Here is a 23965-nt window from a genome sequence, read left to right as displayed (position 1 = left end):
GTCAAATTTTATTTGATAATCGCTCCTGTGAAGCACCTTGGGATGTTTTACTACTTTAAAGGTGCTATATAAATGCAAGTTGTTGTTGTACATAGTGAGTGGAGGTATATGTTAGAAAGGAAAGAGATAAGCTGAATGGGGCTTGCTCAAGCCATGCAGTTATTCCCTGTCTCTGCATTCCTAGGGAAAAGTTTGAGCATTTTCTCTTCTCTTTCCTTCAGGTTGTCAACGGTGATCAACGCAGATCAGATCCTCGTGATTCAGGACGGACACATAGTGGAGGGAGGAAGGTAAGCACCCCATTTACCGGGGGACTCCCCCTCCCATTTAACACCACCGTCTTTTGGATGAGATGTTAAACCAACATTTCTCCTAGGTGGACGTAAAAGATCCCACGGCACTATTTCGAAGAAGAGCAGGGGAGTTATCCCCAGTATCCTGGCCCAATATTTATCCCTCAATCAACATCATTAAAACACAGATTATCTGGTCATTATCACATTGCTGATTGTGGGAGCTTGCTGTGCGCAAATTGGCAGCCGCGTTTCCTACATTACAACAGTGACTACACTTCATAAAAGTACTTCATTGGCTGTAAAGCACTTTGGAAGGTCCTGATGTGAAAGGCGCTATATAAATGCAAGTCAGTCTTTCCTTTATTTGACCACATGGAGCAACACAACGCAAACCGATCATGCCCTCGCCCACAGTCTACACAGTTTCCATGGGAGGCACTGGGTAGCGATCAGGAGCAGGAAACGTGGCTGGTTTTCCTTAATATCACAGCATTGGGGGTTCATGTCTAGGGGGATTGAAAAGCAGGGAAGTCTTGTTACACTTGTATAGAACCTTGCTTGGTTAGACCACACTTGGAGTACTGTGCACAGTTCTGGTCTCCATATTATGTAAAAGGATATAGAGGCTCTGGTGAAGGTGCAAAAAAGCTTTACAAGGATGATACCAGAACTGAGAGGTTATAACTATCACGAAAGCCTGAACAGGCTGGGGCTCTTTTCTCTAGAAAAGAGAAGACTGAGAGGTGACCTGATAGAGGTCTTTAAAATGATGAAGGGGTTTGTTAGGGTAGACATAGATAAGATGTTTCTACTTGTAGGGGATTCAAAAACTAGGGTCCATAAATATAAGATAGTCACTAATAAATCCAATAGGGAATTCAGGAGTAACCTCTTTACCCAGAGAGTGGTAAGAATGTGGAACTTGCTACCACAAGGAATAGCTGAGGCGAATAGCATAGATGCATTTAAGGAGAAGCTAGATAAGCACATGAGGGAGAAAAGAATAGACGGGCCTCCTTCTGTGCTGTATGATTCTATCCTGAGGACTTGATTAAATATGCTCAAGTCATCAGCAGTTGGAGATTGTGACTCCTGTTGTTAATTTCAGCCAATGTCCTTGGGAAGCCCTTGCATAGGATATACAGCATAAAAGCAGGCCATTTGACCCAACCAGTCCATGCCGGCGTTTATGCTGCACTCGAGCCTTCTCCCGTCTTTCCTCATCTAACTCTATCAGCATAACCCTCTATTCCCTTTCTCCCTCATATGCTTATCTAACCGCCCCTTAAATGCATCTATACTATTTGCTTCAACCACTCCCTGTAGTAGCGCGTTCCACATTCTCGCCACTCTCTGGGAAAAGAGGTTTCTCCTGAATTCCCTTGCTGCAGGGTGAGCCTTAACATTCTGACGCTGTGTTTGAGCAATGCCTCCCATCCCACAGCCTGCCCTGGAACATATGTAGCTAGTGGATTCCACTAGCCGAAAACACAGTCATGCTTCAAGGAGGAGAGACCCAGAGTTGAGTCCTGATTCATCGTTTCTCCCAATTATGCTACTTGGGCAACAGCACAAACTTCCATTAGTAAATAAGTCAGTAGAGGTGCAGTTTTACTGAGGATGCTTGTGGCATAACGATTCACTCACATCTCCCAACACAGGACTTTCAGCATCTGAGAACCAGATATCTGGGATTCAGTCCTTTCAGAGTGCCGTAAAACTAGGTTTATCTTCCTCCCCCTCTCCCTCCCCCACCTGAAAACCAAGTCCATTAATCCAACATTTTGCTGTTGTGAATCTATCCCCGCCCCCCCCCCCCCCCCCCACTCCCTGAAATGGCCCACCAGAGGGGCTGTCCCCTCACACAGCTATTGTAGTTTCCAGTCTGTCTGAAATTCTTCGGCTCTTTACCTCTGCTGAAAGGTTTTAATGAACTCTACATTTCCTGCCTCCTTCAAAGGCCTGCCTGCCCTGAAATTGAGGATTTAGTTTCTTCCTGTCCCAGTCCCTTGTTTGATCAGACAGATCGTGAGCCTTCCCTTCGGCCACAGTTAATGGGCTCAGTGTTTGCTTTAGCACATAGTGCAGAAAGTAAACTTCACACTTGGGTTAGTGCCATTCACGGGTTGACTGAGACTTCACAACGCCCATTGCCTCCGAGTCCGAGAGAAAAACTCCTTCAGTCCTCTCCTTCCTCTTGATAATTACACATATTCTGCATATCTCTCCTCTTTCCCTTGCTCTCTCTCTCTCCGTCTCTCTCGCTCTTCAGAAGCTCGACCTCCAGTACGTGGTTTTCAGATTAATTCAAAGTACCATTTCAGACATCACCTCTGTGTGTCCCCGATCTTAAAGCTGATTTACACCTTTCAGAAACCGGGAATTGTATTTCCAAAAGTATGAGATTTAGAATGACGCTGCAGTTTGGGATTCAATCAGTTTCAGTTGAGCTCCTTCTGGGATACCCTGTCCTGCTGTGCAACTTGAGTCAGGCTCTTGCTGGCTATCACTGAGTTTAGACCCAAGATCTAGAGTGTTTCCGTTACTATAAATCCACTGACCACTTGTCAGGGCATGCAACACAGTGATGACATCATAGCCTTCCGTGCGTATCCTGTGCTGTTGAAATAAGCAATGCAAAGTGGACATTCAACTTCCAGAACCTTCATCAAGATCATTAATTAACAGTTTGCACAGCCCTGCCTTCATGGTGAAACCCTGCGGACTCTGTTGGTCACAGCTGCTCTGTCAGAAATATTTCCTTGGATAACTCCCCTGCCCATTGCCTAGTGCAGTGAATAGGGACTCAGTCTTACAGCCAATGAAGTACTTTTGAAGTGTAGTCACTGTTGTAATGTAGGAAATGCAACAGCCAATTTGCACACCGTGAGGCCCCACAAACAGCAATGTGATAATGACCAGATCATCTGTTTTTTAGTGCTGTTGTTTGAAGGATAAATATTGGCAAGGACACTGGAGAGAACGCTCCTGCTCTTCTTAGAATAGTGCCATGGGATCTTTTACATCCACCTGAGAGAGCAGACGGGGACTGAGTTTAACACCTCATCCCAAAGTGCAGCACTCTGCCAGTACTGTGCTGGAGGGTCAGCCTAGATTATGTGCTCAAGTCCCTGGAGTGGGGCTTGAACCCACAACCTTCTGACTCGGAGGCGAACACCAATCAACCAATTTCCTAAGTCAATTTCCTGATCATATATTTCCCATTTTGTTTCAGGCACGATGTGTTGCTTGCTAAAGGCGGTGCTTATGCTGGAATGTGGATGAAACAGCTACAGGCCGAGCTGTCTGATTCGGCGTCCGACTCGGAAACCAAAGACAAGAGCACCGAGAAACTGCAGCCGGCCAGCAACAAGGAGGACTGAAGGCAAGAGGTCCCACTACCCGGCAGGAGGGGACCGGTTATCGAGCGGGTATTGGACTAGGAAACTGACCAGAGCTTATCTCATCACACGAGGCCGTCAATGTATTGAGCATGCTCGGTCAGTGCAGTGTGTCACATGATTGTTCTTGCCCTAAGAGCAATGGCACTCAAAACGTGGAGCCAGATTCCCGTAGTTTCTGAACATCCTCAGCGGGAAAGGGAAGATCCCATTGATTTTTCTTTAGATTTTTCTGAGGGTATAAACCTAGGTGATAGCCAAGTTCCTAAACTTACCACACCATTTAATTCTGTAGTTGTGTATCCACAGGCATGGATCCCCATGTGCCTCGTGATTTGGCTCCTTGCGTGAGTTTGTACTTCAGGGAGGAGCCCATATAGAAAATTTGTGTAGTATCAGCAAAACTTGGAAATGGCAGGAGGATGAGAAGAATGGGCCAAAGAGCCGTCTTCATCTGAGCCCATGTAATTATAATTGTAAAGCTTTACCAAAGCTCCCTTGGTATCTCCGTTGGTTAATGCACTGCCCAGTGTGGTTCGAAACCATTCAGACCAGGGAAAGACTGGTTCCATCCTCGGTGTGTGCTGAGTTAACTGATCTAAGCCAGGGTGGAGGGGGAGGGAATATATTATGGTCACCTCAGCACTCCTGGGCTAGGGCGAGGGAGCTTCGAATTCAGCCAGGGTTTCTGCTCTTGATTGCTATCCATTAACCCTTGCCGGAAAGTGCATGCGCGCCGACGCCAGAGTAGGACCAGATCAGGCTCCTCTGTGGTGGCTGCACAGTCGAACGGCTTGGCTGACATTAATTGAGTAGCCTCGTACCTAAGGAATAGCCTCTTGGATACCGGCGGAGCCTATAATCCAGCATGAGTCGGAGCCTTTGTAAGAGATGGGGAGAAAATTTCGGGTGCGGGGAACAAAATGTTAGTACTAGGGACAGACTCTATGGGGTAGAAATATGTCTTGGGCTTTAGCACTAAATGGGTGATAGCGCCTCAACTGCCTATTACACGACCCGCCTGATATTCAGTTCTGTTTGAAGTCAATGGGATTGAATATCGGGCGGGGAATATAGCAGGCAGCAGATATGATATCGCCCATTTTGCGGTCTACCCCCATTATCTGACATTGGCACTTGGTCATTCAGTTACTAATCCCCCAGCTCAAGTAGCTCTGTCATAGGCACAGAGGCACCCATCCTTTTTGTAAACTTATTGTCCTATGAAGGAACAGAGCTAATCACCCATACAAACAGTGGACCTGGCGTGTACAAACTATGGGTCCCACTTGGCCTGAAGTCCTGGCGAAGCTGTTTCTGCTCCTGTTCATATTTCTTACTCTGTTGGGTTTGTTCCGTTTTGGAGTTTGAGAACTGGAAAGGTCTGTTCTCACTGGTGGATATATCCATCTGTAACTTGGCTGTGTGTGAATTTAATCACGCGGTTCATGGGCCAGCAGTTTGTGTTGTCATTGCTTAGATGTGGCCAGCAGGACCCCATGGTGCATGACTACAACCCCCACACAGACCATCAGTATTCTGGTATTCACTGGGAGGCTGCTGCTCTTCTCTACCTGCCATGTTCCTGTATAGGCCCTTTGGTACCTCTAGAATGCCCAAATACCCCCAATTCCTATCAAGAATTGCTGTTTTCAGCTTAAAATTGGGGCCCAAAGGTTTGCGGCGAAGCTTGGTCAGTGGGCCAGTTTAAAAGACCACAACATCCTGTGGGTCCTTTGGCTGCCATGGACAGCAACTGGCAGTAAGACCGGCAGCATTATAGAAAAGAAAGAACTCACATTTCTATAGCGCACCTTTCACAATCTCCGCACTTCCCAGAGCGCCTTACAACCAGTGAAGTACTTTTGAAAGGTAGTTGCTGTTGAAGTGTAGGAAACACAGCAGCCAATTAGTGCACAGCAAGCTCCCACAAATAGTAATGAGATAATGACCAGATCAATTGTTTTTAGTGATGTTGGTTGAGGGATAAAGGACACCGTGGAGAAAGAACTCCTCTGCTCTTCTTTGAGTAATGGCCGTGGGATCTATTACATCCACCCAAGAGAGCAGCCGGGGCCTCGGTTTAACGTCTCATCCGAAAGACGGCACTTCCGACAGTGCAGCACTCCCTCAGTACTGCATTGTAGTGTCATCTGGATTATGTGCTCAAGTTCCTGAAGTGGGGCTTGAACCCACAAACCTTCTGACTCAGAGGAAAGAGCGGTACCCACTGAATAAGGCTGGCGCACATAAGGCTGCAGAAACTTGAGCGGCTCAGTGTACATGCAACATCTGACCCAAAGAAGACAGAAAGGAAACTTCGGACCCGATAGACAACTTTAAGTTGAAATGCAACAAGTTTGGAGAGCGAAAAGTTTGAAGATGAAGAAAGTGACGGGAGAAACAGAATGTAGGTCGCAGTGGCTACTGTGTGTGCGTGAGAAAGTATAATGGAGAGGAAGAGGGGGATAATTTTATTTTTCTTCCTGATTTCCCATGTCATTGTTCCTTCTCCCATTTATGACTTGCCCAGGCACCTACCCACAGCAGTATGTTTGGATTCAGGATCTCGCTGCATGGGGAAGGTAGGTGCAGACTTGCATTCTATAGTGCTGGCTTTTAGAGTGCTTCATTTATAATTTGGGCCTGATTTGCCTGGACAGTACAGTAAACCAGAAATTCAAGGTTATAATGTAAGAACTGCCACTGTTCTTGGCACCTCGACAGTGCAGCACTTCCTCAGTACTGCACTGGAATGTCAGCCTAGATTGGCTCAAGTCCTGGGCTGAGGTTTGTACCCACAACCTTCTAACCCAAACTCCAGAGTGCTACCAACGGAGCCAAGCTGACTCACGAGTGAGTTACGGTCGGCTCATGAGGTGAAAGGTTCTCACTGCTTCTGGGTATATATTTTGTTTATAACTATTCAATAGCAAAGAACTGAATTGGTGAGAACCTATGTAGCGATATGTTTATTTCTGATATGCTATTTCTCCAGACAAGTAGTATAAATACTAAGATATTTTCAGGCCCATGGGGCTGTTTTCCCCTTGTATCTCAGTGGCCCACCCCTTGCTAGTACAGTGCCACACGCCAAGTGCTATGAAGTTGTATTTGAAATTCTTTTTCCTTTGAGGTGACTTAGTATATGAAATAATGCCACCATACGTCAGTAAGATACAGCCACTGGGACCAAACTCCTCTCTGTCAGGAGCTGGAAGAGCTCAGAACCCTTCAGGCTGTGAAGCAGTGAAGTGAGAAAACTCCCAAATGCAATCCACCAACTTGGATTTGGATGGGCTCCTCCCATAAAAGAACCTAACAAGGAGGTGAAGACTTAGCAGCAAAGGAAGAAATTTGAGAGGAGAGGATTGAAGATAAAGAGTTTTCAGGAAGGTTTTGAAGACAGAGAGGGAGTTGGGGTTGCGGGAGGGAATCCCAGCGGGCAAGAACACTGTGATCAAAATATGGAGCAGGAAATATCAGTAATCCAGAGTCAATGAGCAGGGAGTATGGTCGGAGTAATCACCTGTAGGATAGGGGATCCTACAAAGCAACTTGAGGATAATATCCCAGGCCAACACAGAGACAAGAAGAAAAATATCAACACAATACTTTAAACATTATCAACACTATAGGAAGCAAATCATCCCAAGTGAGCAATGAAATGGGGGAAACAGAGCCACTACTCCAACTGAATATTGGGTCCAGTGTACTGGTCTGGATTCAGGCTGAGAGCTTCATTTTACATAAGAACATAAGAAATAAGAGCAGGAGTAGGCCAGACGGTCCCTCAAACCTGCTCTGTCATTCAGTAAGATCATGGCTGATCTTCTACCTCAACTCCACTTTCCCGCCCTTTCGCTATATCCTTTGATTCCCTTAGTGTCCAACAATCTATCGATCTAGTCTTGAATATATTCAATGACTGAGCATCCACAGGCCTCTGGGGTAGAGAATTCCAAAGATTAACAACCCTCTGAGTGAAGAAATTTCTCCTCATCTCAGTCCTAAATAGCCGACCCCTTATCCTGCAACTATGACTAGTTCTAGACTCTCCAGCCAGGGGAAACAGCCTCTCAGCATCTACCCTGCCAAGCCCTCTAAGAATTTTATAGGTTTCAATGAGATCACCTCTCATTCTTCTACACTCCAGAGATTATAGGCCCATTCTACTTCGTTTTAGCCTGCGTGTTGCTGAGTAACAGTTGTTAGACCCTATGTTTTAGTGGCTCTCATTGAATAAGGGACACCTCTCCCACATCGTGGCTCCGATATATCAGACTGAACCCTCAGAACTGGTTTAGAGGCAGCCTCGTGTGACGCACATTATAACATTGAAACACGATCTTGTTTAGAAAAACATGAGTTCTCAGAGTCCTTATATTTTTGGAGGCAGTTGCTTATCTCAGTATAACAACCGCCAAGTTGTCCCTGGTATTGGACAGAGCGTTATGATTTAGTTCTGACATTCTGCCTCTGAAGAAAGAAAGATTTGCATTCATATCGCACCTACTACAACAACTTACATTTATATAGTGTCTTTAATGTAGTATAAACGTCCCACGGCGCTTCACAGGATTGTAATCAGATAGAATTTGACACCAAGCCACATTAAAGAGATATTAGGACAGGTGACCAAATGTTTGCTCAAAGAGGTAGGTTTTATGGAGTGACTTAAAGGAGGAGAGAAAGGTGGAGAGGTTTAGGGAGGGATTCTAAAGCTATGGGCCCAGGCAGCTGAAGGCACGGCCACCAATGGTGGAGCGATTAAAATCGGGGATGCGCAAGAAGCCAGAATTTGGAGGATCTCTGAGGGTTGTAGGACTGGAGGCAGCTACTCTCACATCCCAGAGTGCTTCACATACATTGAATTGCTTTTTTTGCAGAGACTTGCTCTGTATGCAAACACATCCCACTCACAAATAATCTTCAGAAACCATTGGTGAAGATCCCATTGCATTTGTGGTGAAGAATTCAAGCTGAGTGCAAACATCGAGGAGAAATGAGGCCTCAGCTGCACTGACGACAAAAAGATCTCCCTGAAACTCAACTCTACTGTATATATACAGGTACTTGACTCATCGGGAGATATAACAAGGCCAAAATCACTTCCAGGGTGAAATGTTCTATATAACAAGGTTTCTGGGGAGGTTGTGTCTGGGTTGTATTTATTTAATTTGTTGCTAAACTGTTTGAACAATTAATGAAATAAACAATTTTGCCATGACTTGCTTTATTGACGTTCACTGCCGCTGAGCAATCCCCCACATCTCAACACGCTTCATGTACAGTAAATTATTTTGAAGCACAGTGAGTGCTGCCTCTCAACCAGCCCCCCAGTCTGCCTGCGTCCTGATATTCTGAAGCCCGTTAAACACATGCTCCATTCACTGGATCTTTAAACCGGCAATCCTGGTGACTCTAAATAGATAAGGAGTGTAGCTAAAGTTCATGCTATCAGACATGAAAGTGACCCTTAACGGGTGATATTTTGTCTTGTTTTAAAGGGTGCTTTTGTGGGGGGGGGGGAAATAAGAAAAAATGTTTACGAAAGCAAAATACTGCGGACGCTGGAAATCTGAAATAAGAACAGAAAATGCTGAAAATAGGTCAGCCGGTCAGGCAGCATCTGTGGAGAGAGGAACGGAGCTAACGTTTCAGATAGATGGCCTCTTACCAGAACTGGAGACAGACAGCTTTTAGGTAAGTACGGACCCAGAGAAAAGCGGGGAAAGAACGAAAGGGAAAGGTCTGTGATAGGGTGGAGGGCAGGATTGATTAAATGACCAAAGGGATGATAGTGCAAGACAAAACAAGGTGGTAATGGGACAAGTATGGAAACAAAAGATAGGTCCAAAGGAGCTGTAAGTAGTTAGGAACGTAGGAACAGGAGGAGGCCATTCAGCCCCTCGAGCCTGTTCTGCCATTCAGTGGGATCCTGGCTGACCTGTAACCTAACTCCATCCACCTGCTTGGCTCCATATCCCTTTATACCCTTGGCTAGCAAAAATCTGTCGATCTCAGCTTTAAAATTATTAATTGAGCTAGCATCTACTGCTTTTTGTGGGAGAGAGTTCCACACTTATACCACCCTTTGCATGAAGAAGTGTTTCCCAACTTCTCTCCTGAATGGCCTGGCTCTAAATTTAAGGTTATGTCCCCTTGTCCGAGACTCCCCCACCAGCAGAAAAAGTTTCTCTCTATCTACCCTATCAATTCCTTTCAATGTTACAGAATGTCCAAGAGGAAATTGGAGCAGTGGTTAAGATCTAAAGTTGTTAAACTCAATGTTAAGGCCGGAAGGCTGTAAAGTGCATTGAGCTTCATTGGAACTGTGCAGGAGGCCGAGAACCGTGAGGTCAATGTGGGACGGAAAATTAAAGTGGCAAGTGACCGGAAGCTCAGGGTCATGCTTGCAGACTGAACGGAGGTGTTCAGCTTAAACAATCACCCAATCTGCGTTTGGTCTCCCCAATGTAGAGGAGGCCACATAGTGAGCAGCGAATACGGTATTCCAAATTGGTTATTGAGTGTTGTCCAAGGAACCATTGATGTCTGAGATGAACCACCTCAAAGAAAAGGAATCGCCTTTTTAAATGATACTTTTCACTGTTATTTTTATACAAAAGTTACTTTATTACAAATATATACAGTCACTTACAACCAATGAATAACATCTACAGTTAGCATAAATAGGACAGCCTGGCTGCATTGTGAACACGGGATTCCTGCACCCGATTCCTCCCCAGGTACCATAGCCATACACATTCCTACAATTATTTACAGTCCTAACTCACAAATACTACAGTTGCTTTCATTTACAGCCAGTCACTTTGTATGAATAGTTTGTGCTTTCCAATCAGAATGTTCCAGAGGTGAATGAGGGGAGGGGTGCAGTGTGTGGTTATATCAGGAATGCAAGTTTGTTTATAAACCTGAGTACCTGAAATGGATTCTGTTATTGCAAAGACATTAAGCGTATGCAAGTTGAAGACGACCCTTTTGTCCTGTTTTATCTCATCCTTGCTGAATGCCAACCCTTCTCCCCATTACAGCATCCAGCTTTTAAATGAATCCAGTGTCCTGGCCTCAATCACCTTTTCTGCCAACTAGATCCAGCTATTGATCACCCTGTGTGAAGAATTGATTTCTTCTCTCTGCCCTAAACTTGGCCTGACCCCGTGCCCTCTTACCAAGGTGTATCTGGAAGGATTGATCGTGGCTTGTTTCTCTATCCTGTTACGCATCTCATATCCCTCTATAAGAGCCCCTCTGCGGCATTTTTTGAGGCTGACGTGTTACCAAGTCGTCTCTCTTAACATGGAGGGTCAGTCTTGTTACACTCGTCTGCACCATCTCTAAGCCCTGGGTCACCCAGTTATCTCACAGTGACCAGAGCTGTATGCAGTAGTTCCAGGTGTGGCTTGAATAGAATACTGGACCACCTCAGCATGAGTTCTCAGGATTGGGAGGTAAATTCAGTGATCCACAAAGGGAACACGGGATCAGAGACGGGGCTACAACACTGTAATCCAAACTTTACAACTTGTGCTCCCTCCCAGTGCAGCTCAATAATGGGAGGGAGGGATCACTGAATTTAGCCTTTTAAGTTGGCCATACCTGTTGAGCATGGTGGGTCAATGCACACATTGTTCACGAGTAGGAAAGGTGTCACAGGAACCTAGCCGGTTTGAGGAGTTTTTAAATCACTGGCTACAAATATAGTCCCTTTCACAACCTCAGGCCGTCCCAAAATGCTTCACAGCCAATGAAGTACTTTTTGAAATATAGTCACTGTTGTAATATAGGAAACGCGGCAGCCAAATTGCCCACAGCAAGCTCCCACAAACAGCAATGAGATAAATGACCGGATAATCTGTTTCTAGGTGTTGGTTGAGGGATAAATGTTAGCCAGGGATCAGGAGTGGGAATCATGGTCAGTTCTCCTTTCCCTAATCCATTGGCAGATCAATCAGGATAATCTCACTTTATCCGTACCCCTTAGAATCTTGAATGAACAAGGCGGTAAGTGGTCACTCTCCCCACTGGAACTGCAGGGGCATCAGTGAGCAGATCGGAGCACTGTGGGGTGTGATAGTACAGCTATGGCCCACTAGGCACTGTGGGGTGTGATAGTACAGCAATGGCCCACTAGGCACTGTGGGGCGTGATAGTACAGCTATGGCCCACTAGGCACTGTGGGGTGTGATAGTACAGCTATGGCCCACTAGGCACTGTGTTGCATTTCTTTTCGGCCTAGGTTAATTTTGGAGTCGCTCAGCTCTACATTACAACAGTGACTACACTTCAAAGATACCTCATTGGCTGTGAAGCACTTTGGGACATCCTGATATTATGAAAGGCGATATAAATGCAAGTACTTTCTGTAGATACCCTGACCAGGTCACATACTAAGCTAACCAAAGGATTTTTATTTAAATGTTGCTCAATTTTCTCCCCTACTCTCGAAGTTTTTGCTACAGTACCTGGGTGAGCCCAAGTGTAAGCCTAGACAGCAAGGGGACATCTTAATTAAGTCCTATCCTGCCCTCAACCAATGCCTGCACGCACTTTCCAGCATGGGGTGCTGGATAGCAACTGGGACCCTTGACCTCCCTCACCAAGGGGCACTGAGGTCAAGTGTAGCATCCCTACTTCTGTAGTCAGCTAATTTAGCACAGCATAGGGATTCAACCTGGGACCTCGTGGATTAGAACTAACACAGGGTGCTGCGTTTGCCCGAGGACCATCAGGGAAACTTGTCGCGATTTTTCTTCTTTGAAGCTGAACGTACTTTAACAACTTGCATTTATACAAAGTATTTAACGTAGTAAAACATCCCAAGGTGCTTCACAGGAGCGTTATCAAACAAACAAATTGACACAAAGCCAAAGAATGAGACATTCGGACAGGTGACCAAAAGCTTGGTCAAAGAGGTAGGCTTTAAGCAGCATCTTAAAGGAGAGAGAGGCGGAGAGGATTAGAGAGGAAATTTCAGAGCTTGGGGCCCAGGCAGCTGAAGACATGGCCGCCAATGGTGAAGCAAAGGAAGTGGGGGATGCACAAGAGGCAAGAATAACCACCGTTCTGTACAGCTAGACCTAGTGCTGGTCAATCCATTTAAAGGAATTCAGATCTCATAGAACAATCACTTCCCAACAGAAGAAGTTAAAACATTGATGAAATTACAATCTTGCACAAGGCAGAGGTTAGGGTTTAAATCTGCTTTGTAGAGTTTCCAGTCCCATGAAGAGAGCAGTCCATGTTGAAACGGGCCAGAGCAGTTAGTGCGGGAGATCTTCTTTCCGCTGGAGTGTCTGGTACCACACTGCGGTGGGGAGGTTTTGGCAGCCCATGTACTCCCGCTTCACTTCTTCTGGAGTCAGAGGTGGGTTGTTATAGCAGGGTCCTCCATAGATTGTGCTGTTCAGGAGTCCGGGGGTGGACTCAACTATTCCAAGAGTCGAGGGGGCAGCCCACGCAACGTTCTGGGACAAAACAGAGAAATCAAGAAGTGTTACACATTTCAGAGCATCCGGGCTTCAGGATGAAATCCAATAACACAACAACTTGCATTTATATAGTGCCTTTAACGTAGTAAAACGTCCCAAGGCACTTCACGTGAGCATAAATCGGACATAAATTGACACCGAGCCAAAGAAGGAGATATTAGGACAGGTGACCAATAGTTTGGTTAAAGAGGTAAGTTTTAAGGAGAGTATTAAAGGAGGAGAGAGTTAGAGAGGAGGAAAGGTTTAGGGATGGAATTTCAGAGCTCGGGGCCTAGACGGCTGAAAGCACCACCACCAATGGTAAGGTGAAGGAAGTGGGGGATGCAGAAGAGGCCAGAGTTGGAGGAATGCAGAGATCTCGGAGATTTGTAAAGGCTGGAGGAGGTCACCGAGATAGGGAGGGGTGAAGTCATGACCAACAATTCAAGTCAACCAATCAACAGCACAAGGCCCGAAAGGATCATTTTTTCAGCAAAGTTCAAATTCCTATTGGATTAGAAATGGTGACAATGGAAAGACTGGATGGAACAGTGAATTAGACATTGGTCTTGCACCTCTGGGACTTAGGTTTGAGCCCAGCCCCGAATGATGCAAAGTCTCTGTCTGCTGGCTATAAGGCTTCACATGAAATGAGTTAGGGTAAGTCTTAATCGAATTTCTACTGAGCTACGAACAGGAGTAGGCCATTCAAGCCCGTTACATAGGAACAGGAGGAGGCCATTCAGCCCCTCGAGCCTGTTGCACAGGAACAGGAGGGGGCCATTCAGCCCCTTGAGCCTGTTACACAGGAACAGGAGGAGGCCCATTCAGCCCATCGAGCCTGTTACAAAGGAACAGGAGGAGGCCATTCAGCCCCTCAAGCCTGTTGCATAGGAACAGGAGGGGGCCATTCAGCTCCTCGAGCCTGCTCCACCATTTAATGAGATCATGGCTGATCTGTACCTCAACTCCATTCAGTTGCATTTGATCCATATCCCTTGATACCCTTACCCAACAAAAATCTATCCACCTCAGTCTTAGGTTTAGGCTGTAGGCCTAAGCTCATCACTAATTTGCCAGTACTCAGAGAAAGACAGGATGGCTAGTGGGATAAATGGCAAAAAAGCACCTTGTTGAGGCACAGTAGAGGGAGCATTACAAGAACTTCAATTTATATAGTTTAACGTAGCAAAAACGTCCCAATGGGCTTCAAAGTTCAGGGTTCCAGGAGGGGAATTAGGAGAGGGGACTGAAAGCACAGTCAAAGAGGGAAGCTTTAATTGACCTTCATATACCTGATATAATTGGCCTTGGAAAAATGTCCCATTTCCGAGCACAAACATTCCATACCTTCATAACTTTACAATAAAAGAGATTGTCTTACTGCTTCTACCTTGATGTCCACTCCCAGTTGGATTCACTCACGATTGACCTCGGTCACAAACCATGGATGCCTCTCAGCCAATCAGCATTTTGTTCTCCTGAGCATGACTGAGTTTTTAGTCCAATCCCCTTTGCTGACTTTTCCCTCGGTTTGATCCTACGCCCCCTGGACAGCAAACGGATCCCACGGTCCATAAAATCCGTTAACATCAGAGTCTTCCCCTTGGCAGTAGGGTGCACATTATACCCTGCATGGTAAATGGAAAGAGCAAAACTGTGCTCTAACAAGGAAGTGTGATGAGCAGAGCGATTTTGGCAGGAGGAGAGGGACTTGTGCTTACAGTATGGTGAGAGAAAGAGGGGGCTGTTCCCCAGTGGGGTGAGGGAGTGAGAGGGAGCTATTCTCCAGTGTGGTGAGGGAGCTATTCCCCAGTGGGAGAGGGCTGTTCCCCAGTGGGGTGAGGGAGCGAGAGGGGGGCTGTTCCCCAGTGGGGTGAGGGAGTGAGAGGGGGGCTGTTCCCCAGTGGGGTGAGGGAGTGAGAGGGGGCTGTTCTCCAGTGGGGTGAGGGAGTGAGAGGGGGCTGTTCCCCAGTGGGGTGAGGGAGTGAGAGGGAGCTATTTTCCAGTGTGGTATGGGGGGGCTGTTTCCCAGTGGGGTGAGGAAGTGAGAGGGGGATGTTCCCCAGTGGGATGAGGGAGTGAGAGGGGGATGTTCCCCAGTGGGGTGAGGGAGTGAGAGGGGGCTGTTCTCCAGTGGGGTGAGGGAGTGAGAGGGGGGATGTTCCCCAGTGGGGTGAGGGAGTGAGAGGGGGGATGTTCCCCAGTGGGGTGAGGGAGTGAGAGGGGGGATGTTCCCCAGTGGGGTGAGGGAGTGAGAGGGGGCTGTTCTCCAGTGGGGTGAGAGGGGGGTTGTTCCCCAGTGGGGTGAGGGAGTGAGAGGGGGGCTGTTCCCCAGTGGGGTGAGGGAGTGAGAGGGGGCTGTTCCCCAGTGGGGTGAGGGAGTGAGAGGGAGCTATTCTCCAGTGTGGTTTGGGGGGGCTGTTCCCCAGTGGGGTGAGGGAGCGAGAGGGGGGCTGTTCCCCGTTGGGGTGAGGGAGTGAGAGGGGGATATTCCCCAGTGGGGTGAGGGAGTGAGAGGGAGATGTTCCCCAGTGGGGTGAGGGAGTGAGAGGGGGTTGTTCCCCAGTGGGGTGAAGGAGTGAGAGGGGGTTGTTCCCCAGTGGGGTGAGGGAGCGAGAGGGGGGCTGTTCCCCAGTGGGGTGAGGGAGTGAGAGGGGGGCTGTTCCCCAGTGGGGTGAGGGAGTGAGAGGGGGCTGTTCCCCAGTGGGGTGAGGGAGTGAGAGGGAGCTATTCTCCAGTGTGGTATGGGGGGGCTGTTTCCCAGTGGGGTGAGGGAGTGAGAGGGGGATGTTCCCCAGTGGGGTGAGGGAGTGAGAGGGGGATGTTCCCCAGTGGGGTGAGAGGGGGATGTTCCCCAGTGGGGTGAGGGAGTGAGAGGGGGTTGTTCCCCAGTGGGGTGAAGGAGTGAGAGGGGGTTGTTCCCCAGTGGGGTGAGGGAGTGAGAGGGGGTTGTTCCCCAGTGGGGTGAGGGAGTGAGAGGGGGCTGTTCTCCAGTGTGGTGAGGTGGGGGCTGTTCCCCAGTGGGGTGAGGGAGTGAGAGGGGGATGTTCCCCAGTGGGGTGAGGGAGTGAGAGGGAGCTGTTCCCCAGTGGGGTGAGGGAGTGAGAGGGAGCTGTTCCCCAGTGGGGTGAGGGAGTGAGAGGGAGCTATTCTCCAGTGGGGTGAGGGAGTGAGAGGAGGGCTGTTCCCCAGTGGGGTGAGGGAGTGAGAGGGCCTGTTCCCCAGTATAATAAGGGAGCAAGAGGGGGATAATCCCCAGTATAGTGAGGGAGAAAGAGGGGGCTGTACCCCAGTGTGGTGAGAGAAAGAGGGGGATATTCCCCAGTGTGGGGAGAGGAGCTGTGTCTCCAGCACAATACGATACGCAGTGCACCCATTTCCCTTCAGCGTAGGGATGTTGTGCAATGGAGACACTCACTCGCCTGGCAGGGAATAACACACAATTCCAACACATGTGGGAAAAGAAGCATTTAACTCTTACACTACCAGTTTGTAAAAGAATCTCCAACATAACTCTTAGTTTTGCCACTTACTAGGAGAGTGTCAATGACCCGCATTTGTAAATTTAGCACTGAGCCCATGATGGACTTTAGCATCAGAACCTGCCCTACTATAGAGGTCAGTCCCATCAGACACCACGCTTACCCAGGCAGTATGAGTCAGGAGAGGTCAAGGGGCAGTGTTTTACATGCTACATACGTTTTTAAATAACTTCAACTGACCTTGAAGAAGTAATCGATGAGACACTGATCGGGCTGAAGCTCTGCCCAAAATTCCGTGAAGCTGGAGGCCCAGCTGAACTCCGACCCCCTGCTGTTGCTGATCAGGACCACATTCGGGTGCTTCTTGGAGGACAGCAGTTTCTTCGCCAGCGTCCCAGAGTAGCTTTGATCGATGAATATTAACACCCGACGCGCATTGCACCCTTCGAGATCCATCAGAAACTCTCCCACGGTGTACTTCTCCTTCTGGTCAGCCTGGGAGTGCAAACCGTACACAGTGTCACACCATCATTCAAACCCAGATTAACACACAGCACCAGCACCCCACTTGCCTGTACAACATCTCAATGTGGAACTCAACCATACAGCTTGGAAAGCACTACTTTTAAATCCTGGCTGGCTGATTTACCTTTTTAATTCATTCTCGGGATGTGGGCGTCACTGGCAAGCCCGGCATTTATTGCCCTGAGAAAGTTTGTTAGAACCGAGTGGCTTGCTGGGCCACTTCAGAGGGTAGTTAAGAATCAACCTCGTTGGTGTGAGACTGGAGTCACATATAGGCCCAGACTGGGTAAGGACGGCTGGTTTCCTTCCCCTAAAGGGACATTAGTGAACCAGATGGGTTTTTACGGTAATCCGACACCTTCATGGTCACTTTTACTGACACCGGCTATTTATTTCCAGATTTTCTAACTGAATTCAAATTCTCAAACTGCCCTGGTGGAAATTGAACACACGTTCTCTGAATGGTCACTGACATAATAAAACTCACTACGCACTTGGTTTGAGTATAAAGCAAGGCTTTAATCAACTTGTTTCAGAACATGGAGGTCTAGTTGTACTTCACTAGTTCCTGTCTTACAAAATGTCCCTGGCGAAGCTGGGCCCACGCCTGAGTATTTATACTCCTTGGACGGTGCCACCAGCTGGCCATCCAGCGTTATTTCATGAGTAGTTTCTTTATGATGATGCGATTTATAACATTTACTCTGTCCCCTGTTAACATACCCTGACCTGAACTTCTGCTGTAGTTGGGGCCCTACATTACAACCGTGACTACACTTCAAGAAGTACTTTATTGGCTGTGAAGCGGTTTGGGACATTCTGAGGACGTACAAGGCGCTGTAGTAATGGAAGTGAGATCTTTCTTTTCCAAAGGCACTCAGGCAAGATCACCTCAAGCCTTGCAATTAGATGACTGATAAGATGTGTTATCGCATGGATGAACTACAGAATTTGTTCATCCCTGTTTGGCATAAAAATAAAACAAGAAAGGTGACTCAACCGTGGCTAACAAGGGAAATTAGGGATAGCATAAGATCCAAGGAGAGGACATAGAATTTGGCCAGAAAAAGCAGCAAACCTGAGGATTGGGAGCAGTTTAGGATTCAGCAAAGGAGGACAAAGGGATTAATTAAGAGGGGGAAATAAGAGTATGAGAGTAAGCTTGCCGGGAACATAAAAACTGACTGTAAAAGCTTCTATAGATATGTGAAGAGAAAAAGATTGGTGAAGTCAAGCGTAGGTCCCTTGCAGTCAGAATCAGGGGAATTTATAATGGGGAACAAAAAAATGGCAGACCAATTAAATACATACTTTGGTTCTGTCTTCATAAAGGAGGACACAAATAACCTCCCAGAGATGTCGGGGATCATAGGGTCTAATGAGAGGGAGGCATTGAATGAAATCAGTACTTGTAGGGAAATGGCGTTAGGGAAATTGACGTGATTGAAGGCCAATAAATCCCCAGGGCCTGATAATCTACATCCTAGGGTACTTAAGGAAGTGGCCCTAGAAATAGTAGATGCATTGCTGGTCATCTTCCAAAATTCTATAGACTCTGGAACAGTTCCCATGGATTGGAGGATAGCTAATGTAACCCCACTATTCAAAAAAGGTGGTAGAGAGAAAACGGGGAATTATAGACCGGTAAGCCTGACATCGGTAGTGGGGAAAATGCTAGAGACCAATATAAAAGATGTAATAGCAGAGCGCTTGGAAAACAGTGACAGGATCGGACAAAGTCAACATGGATTTACAAAAGGTAAATCATGCTTGACTACTGGAATTTTTTCAGGATGTAACTGGTAGAATAGATAAGGGAGAACCAGTGGATGTGGTGTATTTGGACTTTCAGAAGGCTTTCGATAAGGTCCCGCATAAGAGATTAGCGTGCAAAGTTAAAGCACACGGGATTGGGGGTAAGGTACTGTCTTGGATAGAGAACTGGTTGGCAGACAGGAAGCAAAGAGTTGGAATAAACAGGTCTTTTTCTGAGTGGCAGGCAGTGACTAGTGGGGTACCGCAGGGATCGGTGCTAGGACCCCAGCTATTCACAATATTTATAAATGATCTAGACGAGGGAACTAGATGTAATATCTCCAAGTTTGCAGATGACACAAAGCTGGGTGGGCGTGTGTGCTGTGAGGAGGATGCAGAGAAAATCCAGTATGATTTGGACAGGTTGGGTGATTGGGCAGATGCATGGCAAATGCAGTATAATGTGGATAAATGCGAGATTATCCACTTCGGTGGCAAAAACAGGAAGACAGATTATTATCTGAACGGCAATAGATTGGGAAAAGGGGAAGTACAACGAGACCTGGGTGTCCTTGTGCACCAGTCGCTGAAGGTAAGCATTGCAGATGCAGCAGGCGGTTAAGAAGGCAAATGGTATGTTGGCCTTCATAGCGAGAGGATTCGAGTGCAGGAGCAAGGATGTCTTGCTGCAGTTGTACAGGGCCTTGGTGAGACCACACCTTGAGTATTGTGTGCAGCTTTGGTCACCTTATCTGAGGAAGGATGTTCTTGCCATGGAGAGAGTGCAGCGAAGATTCACCAGACTGATACCTGGGATGGCAGGAATGACGTATGAGGAGAGATTGGGTCGATTCGGCTTATATTCGCTAGAGTTTAGAAGAATGAGAGAGGATCTCATTGAAACTTATAAAATTCTAACAGGACTAGACAGACTAGATGCAGGAAGGATGTTCCCAATGGCGGGGGAGTCAAGAACCAGGGGTCACAGTCTAAGGATAAGGGGTAAGCCATTTCAGACTGAGATGAGGAGGAATTTCTTCACCCAGAGAGTGGTGAACCTGTGGAATTCTCTACCACACAAGGCAGTTGAGGCCAATTCATTAAATATAATCAAGAAGGAGTTAGATATATTTCTTGAGGCTAAAGGGATCAAGGGATATGGGGAGAAAGCAGGGACAGGGTACTGAATTCGGATGATCAGCCATGATCTCATTGAATGGCGGAACAGGCTCAAGGGGCCGAATGGCCTACTCCTGCTCCTATCTTCTATGTTTCTATGTTATCAATTCAAGGAGAGCAAATACAGTATAAACGCCTCCCCCCCCACCCCCGAAAGGTCATCAGCAATTAATTAAAACATTCACTGTCCGTGCAGAAATGAGTCTGCTCGGCGCTTTGTAAAGTAAAGCTGTCCCTGCCAGAAAAATCAATATCCTGTAAACGCACCTGCACAAACGACAATGAATTAGTGAGGGAGAGATTACCGAGAAATTAAATTCCGGGCATGCTATTTATCTTAAGGAATTTAAAAAAAACGAGAGCTGATTGCCAGACTGTAATGAATTGACCGAAGCTTCCCTCGGTTCCCTGAATTAGATGCCGAGACAAAAAAAAAACAGGAATTAAGATGAGATGAAAGTGTCGCTTGTCCAATCTCATCGGAACTCAACCATTGTATCCACTCTCTTTTGTGATCCACCTAATCCTGCTCCTGAAAAGGTGCATTAGATGGGTCACTATTCAGCTTTCTCCACTCGTCACACAGATTGACAAATAAACACTAAACAATGGTCCTTTCATGATCCGAGTGCTGTTGGTGGCCCTCACACAGCACAAGCTCCATTTAAAAAAAAACCTTTTCATTACCTGGAAGCGAATACCTCGGGGTGCGGGCTGGATAATGGAGGTTGAGAGAATCAATGATGTTATCCTCCCTATTTCCCCTTTCAGCCAGCCAAAGTGAGACTGTGGGCACCAACCTGGGCTGCTTCACCCCGAGCTCTACCTGTACCAGAGCCCAGTTATGAGGGGCCTGAGTAGCTGAATGCAATGGAGCCCAGCCAATGAAGTACTTTTGAAGTGTAGTCACATGTTGTAAGGTATGAAACGCGGCAGCCTATTTAACGCATAGCAAGATCCCACAAACAGCAATGTGATAACGGCCAGATAATCTGTTTCAGTGATGTTGGTTGAGGGATAAACATTGGCCCCAGGACACCAGGGAGAACGCCCCAGCTCTTCTAGAAATAGTGCCACAAGATGTTTTTATTCATTCATGGGATATGGGTGTCGCTGGACAGCAGTTATTACCCATCCCTAATTGCCGAAGGTGGTGGTGGTGGTGACAACTGAGTGGCTTGTTGGGCCACTTTATAGAGCAGTTAGGAATCAACCACATTGCTGTGGGTCTGGAGTAACATATAGGCCAGACCGGAGGATTTCCTTCCCTAAAGGCCATTAGTGAACCAGGTGGGTTTTTATGACAATCCAGTAGTTTCATGGTTACCATTACTGATACTAGCTTTTGCATTCCTGAATTTAAATTCCCCAGCTGCCGTGGTGGAGATTTGAACTCGCGTCTGTCTGGCGTCCTTGTGCACCAGTCACTGAAAGTAAGCATGCAGGTGCAGCAGGCGGTTAAGAAGGCAAATGGTATGTTGGCCTTCATAGCGAGAGGGTTCGAGTACAGGAACAAGGATGTCTTGCTGCAGTTGTACAGGGCCTTGGTGAGGCCACATCTTGAGTATTGTGTGCAGTTTTGGTTGCCTTATCTGAGGAAGGATGTTCTTGCCATGGAAGGAGTGCAGCGAAGATTCACCAGGCTGTTACCTGGGTTGGCAAGAATGACGTATGAGGAGAGATTGGGTTGATTGGGCTTGTACTCGCTGGAGTTTAGAAGAATGAGAGGGGATCTCATCGAAACTTATAAAATTCTAAGAGGACTAGACAGACTAGATGCTGGAAGGATGTTCCCGATGGTCGGGGATTCCAGAGCCAGGGGTCACAGTCTAAGGATAAGGGGTAAGCCATTTAGGACAGAGATGAGGAGGAATTTCTTCACCCAGAGAGTGGTGAACCTGTGGAATTCTCTGCCAAGGAAGGCAGTAGAGGCCAATTCATTAAATATATTCAAGAAGGAGTTGGATATATTTCTTAAGGCTAAAGGGATCAAGGGATATGGAGAGAAGGCAGGAACAGGGTACTGAATTTGGATGATCAGCCATGGCCTCATTGAATGGCGGAGCAGGCTCGAGGGGCCGAATGGCCTACTCCTGCTCCTATCTTCTATGTTTCTATGATTAGTCCAGGGCTCTGGATTACTAGTCCAGTAACATAACCACTATGCTACCGTACCACAGTAGTTACATCCAATGTTCCCTATAAGCCACGCGGCCACGCAGCTCTCTGCCCGTCCCATGCAGGCCGGGACTGGCTCTTGCAATGCTAAAGTTCGCGCATGCGCGAATCTGTGAATGGGCCGCGCACCCAAAAAACAATTAGGGGGGATACATTGGTTACGTCCACCTGAGAGGGCAGACGGGGCCTCGGTTTGACACCTCATCCAAAAGATGGCACCTCCATAAGTGCAGCACTCCCTCAGTACTGGCACCGGGAGTGACAGCCTGGATTTTGTGCTCAAGTCCCTGGAGTGGGACTTGAATCCAGGGTGACGTTACGAGGAACTAGCAGAGTGACAGTACGAGGAATTAAAATCTCAGGGTTTAGTTAAATACCTACAATTCCGTTGTTATTGACGTCCCAGAGCAGCATGGTCCCATCATTTCTGGTGGGGCTGTTGAGATACAGAACCAGAGAATCTGCGCAGTTGACGGCACGACAGATGTAGGAGATGTGGCTGCGGATCATCACCTTCTCCGTGGCTGGGTAGATGTCCTCAGTCTCCTCATCCACTGGAAGGAACGAAAACAATGAAAGAATCAGGACCCTGATCTCACCCTGTGTTAAACAATGACAGTATCAGGACCCTGATCTCATCCTGTGTTAAAACAATGAAAGTATCAGGACCCTGATCTCACCCTGTGTTAAAACAGTGAAAGTATCAGGACCCTGATCTCACCCTGTGTTAAGCAATGAAAGTATCAGGACCCTGATCTCACCCTGTGTTAAACAATGAAAGTATCAGGACCCTGATCTCACCCTTTGTTAAAAGAAGGCTTTCGATAAGGTCCCACATAAGAGATTAGCGTGCAAAATTAAGGCACATGGGATTGGGGGCAAGGTATTGACTTGGATAGAGAACTGGTTGGCGGACAGAAAGCAAAGAGTTGGAATAAACGGGTCATTTTCCGAGTGGCAGGTAGTGACTAGTGGGGTACCGCAAGGATTGGTCCTAGGACCCCAGCTGTTCACAATATATATTAATGATCTGGACGAGGGAATTGGGTGTAATATCTCCAAATTTGCAGACGACACAAAGCTGGGTGGGAGGGTAAGCTGTGAGGAGGATGTCGTGAAACTCCAGTACGATTTGGACAGATTGGGTGATTGGGCAGAAACATGGCAAATGCACTATAATGTGGATAAATGTGAGGTTATCCACTTTGGTGGCAAAAACAGGAAGGCAGATTATTATTTGAATGGCAATAGATTGGGAGAAGGGGAAGTGCAGAGACCTGGGGGTTCTTGTGCACCAGCCGCTGAAGGTAAGTATGCAGGTGCAGCAGGCGGTTAAGAAGGCAAATGGTATGTTGGCCTTCGTAGCAAGAGGGTTCGAGTACAGGAACAAGGATGTCTTGCTACAGTTGTACAGGGCCTTGGTGAGACCGCACCTTGAGTACTGTGTGCAGTTTTGGTCGCCTTACCTGAGGAAGGACGTTCTTGCCATGGAAGGAGTGCAGCGAAGATTCACCAGGCTGATACCTGGGATGGCAGGAATGACGTATGAGGAGAGATTGTGTCGATTGGGCTTATACTCACTGGAGTTTAGAAGATTGAGAGGGGATCTCATTGAAACTTATAAAATTCTGTCAGGCCTGGACAGACTAGAT

The 23965-nt window shown here is 47.1% G+C and overlaps 2 protein-coding genes across 3 annotated transcripts in view; one reads left to right on the top strand and one right to left on the bottom strand.

Moving 5' to 3' along the window:
- Positions 1 to 8927, top strand: part of LOC147120602 (ATP-binding cassette sub-family B member 6-like) — a 276275-nt gene extending 267348 nt beyond the window's left edge. For both annotated transcript variants that reach the window (XM_085986730.1, XM_085986729.1), the window contains exons 19-20: positions 222 to 290; positions 3532 to 8927. In XM_085986730.1, coding sequence (XP_085842856.1) covers positions 222 to 290; positions 3532 to 3679 — 217 coding nt within the window. In that variant the 3' untranslated portion in view covers positions 3680 to 8927. The remainder of the gene's footprint in view (positions 1 to 221; positions 291 to 3531) is intronic.
- Positions 8928 to 10287: 1360 nt separating this feature from the next.
- Positions 10288 to 23965, bottom strand: part of LOC147120601 (uncharacterized) — a 72461-nt gene continuing 58783 nt past the window's right edge. The window contains exons 5-7 of the mRNA XM_085986728.1: positions 22695 to 22867; positions 16917 to 17171; positions 10288 to 13188 (exon numbers count right to left, since the gene is read on the bottom strand). Coding sequence (XP_085842854.1) covers positions 12985 to 13188; positions 16917 to 17171; positions 22695 to 22867 — 632 coding nt within the window. The 3' untranslated portion in view covers positions 10288 to 12984. The remainder of the gene's footprint in view (positions 13189 to 16916; positions 17172 to 22694; positions 22868 to 23965) is intronic.

This window comes from Somniosus microcephalus, chromosome 4, assembly GCF_052327205.1.
Source record: "Somniosus microcephalus isolate GS21.2 chromosome 4, FLI_Smic_1.0, whole genome shotgun sequence".
NCBI lineage: Eukaryota > Metazoa > Chordata > Chondrichthyes > Squaliformes > Somniosidae > Somniosus > Somniosus microcephalus.
The sequence above is the reverse complement of the archived record's forward strand: the minus strand, read 5'-3'. Positions and strand labels throughout refer to the sequence as shown.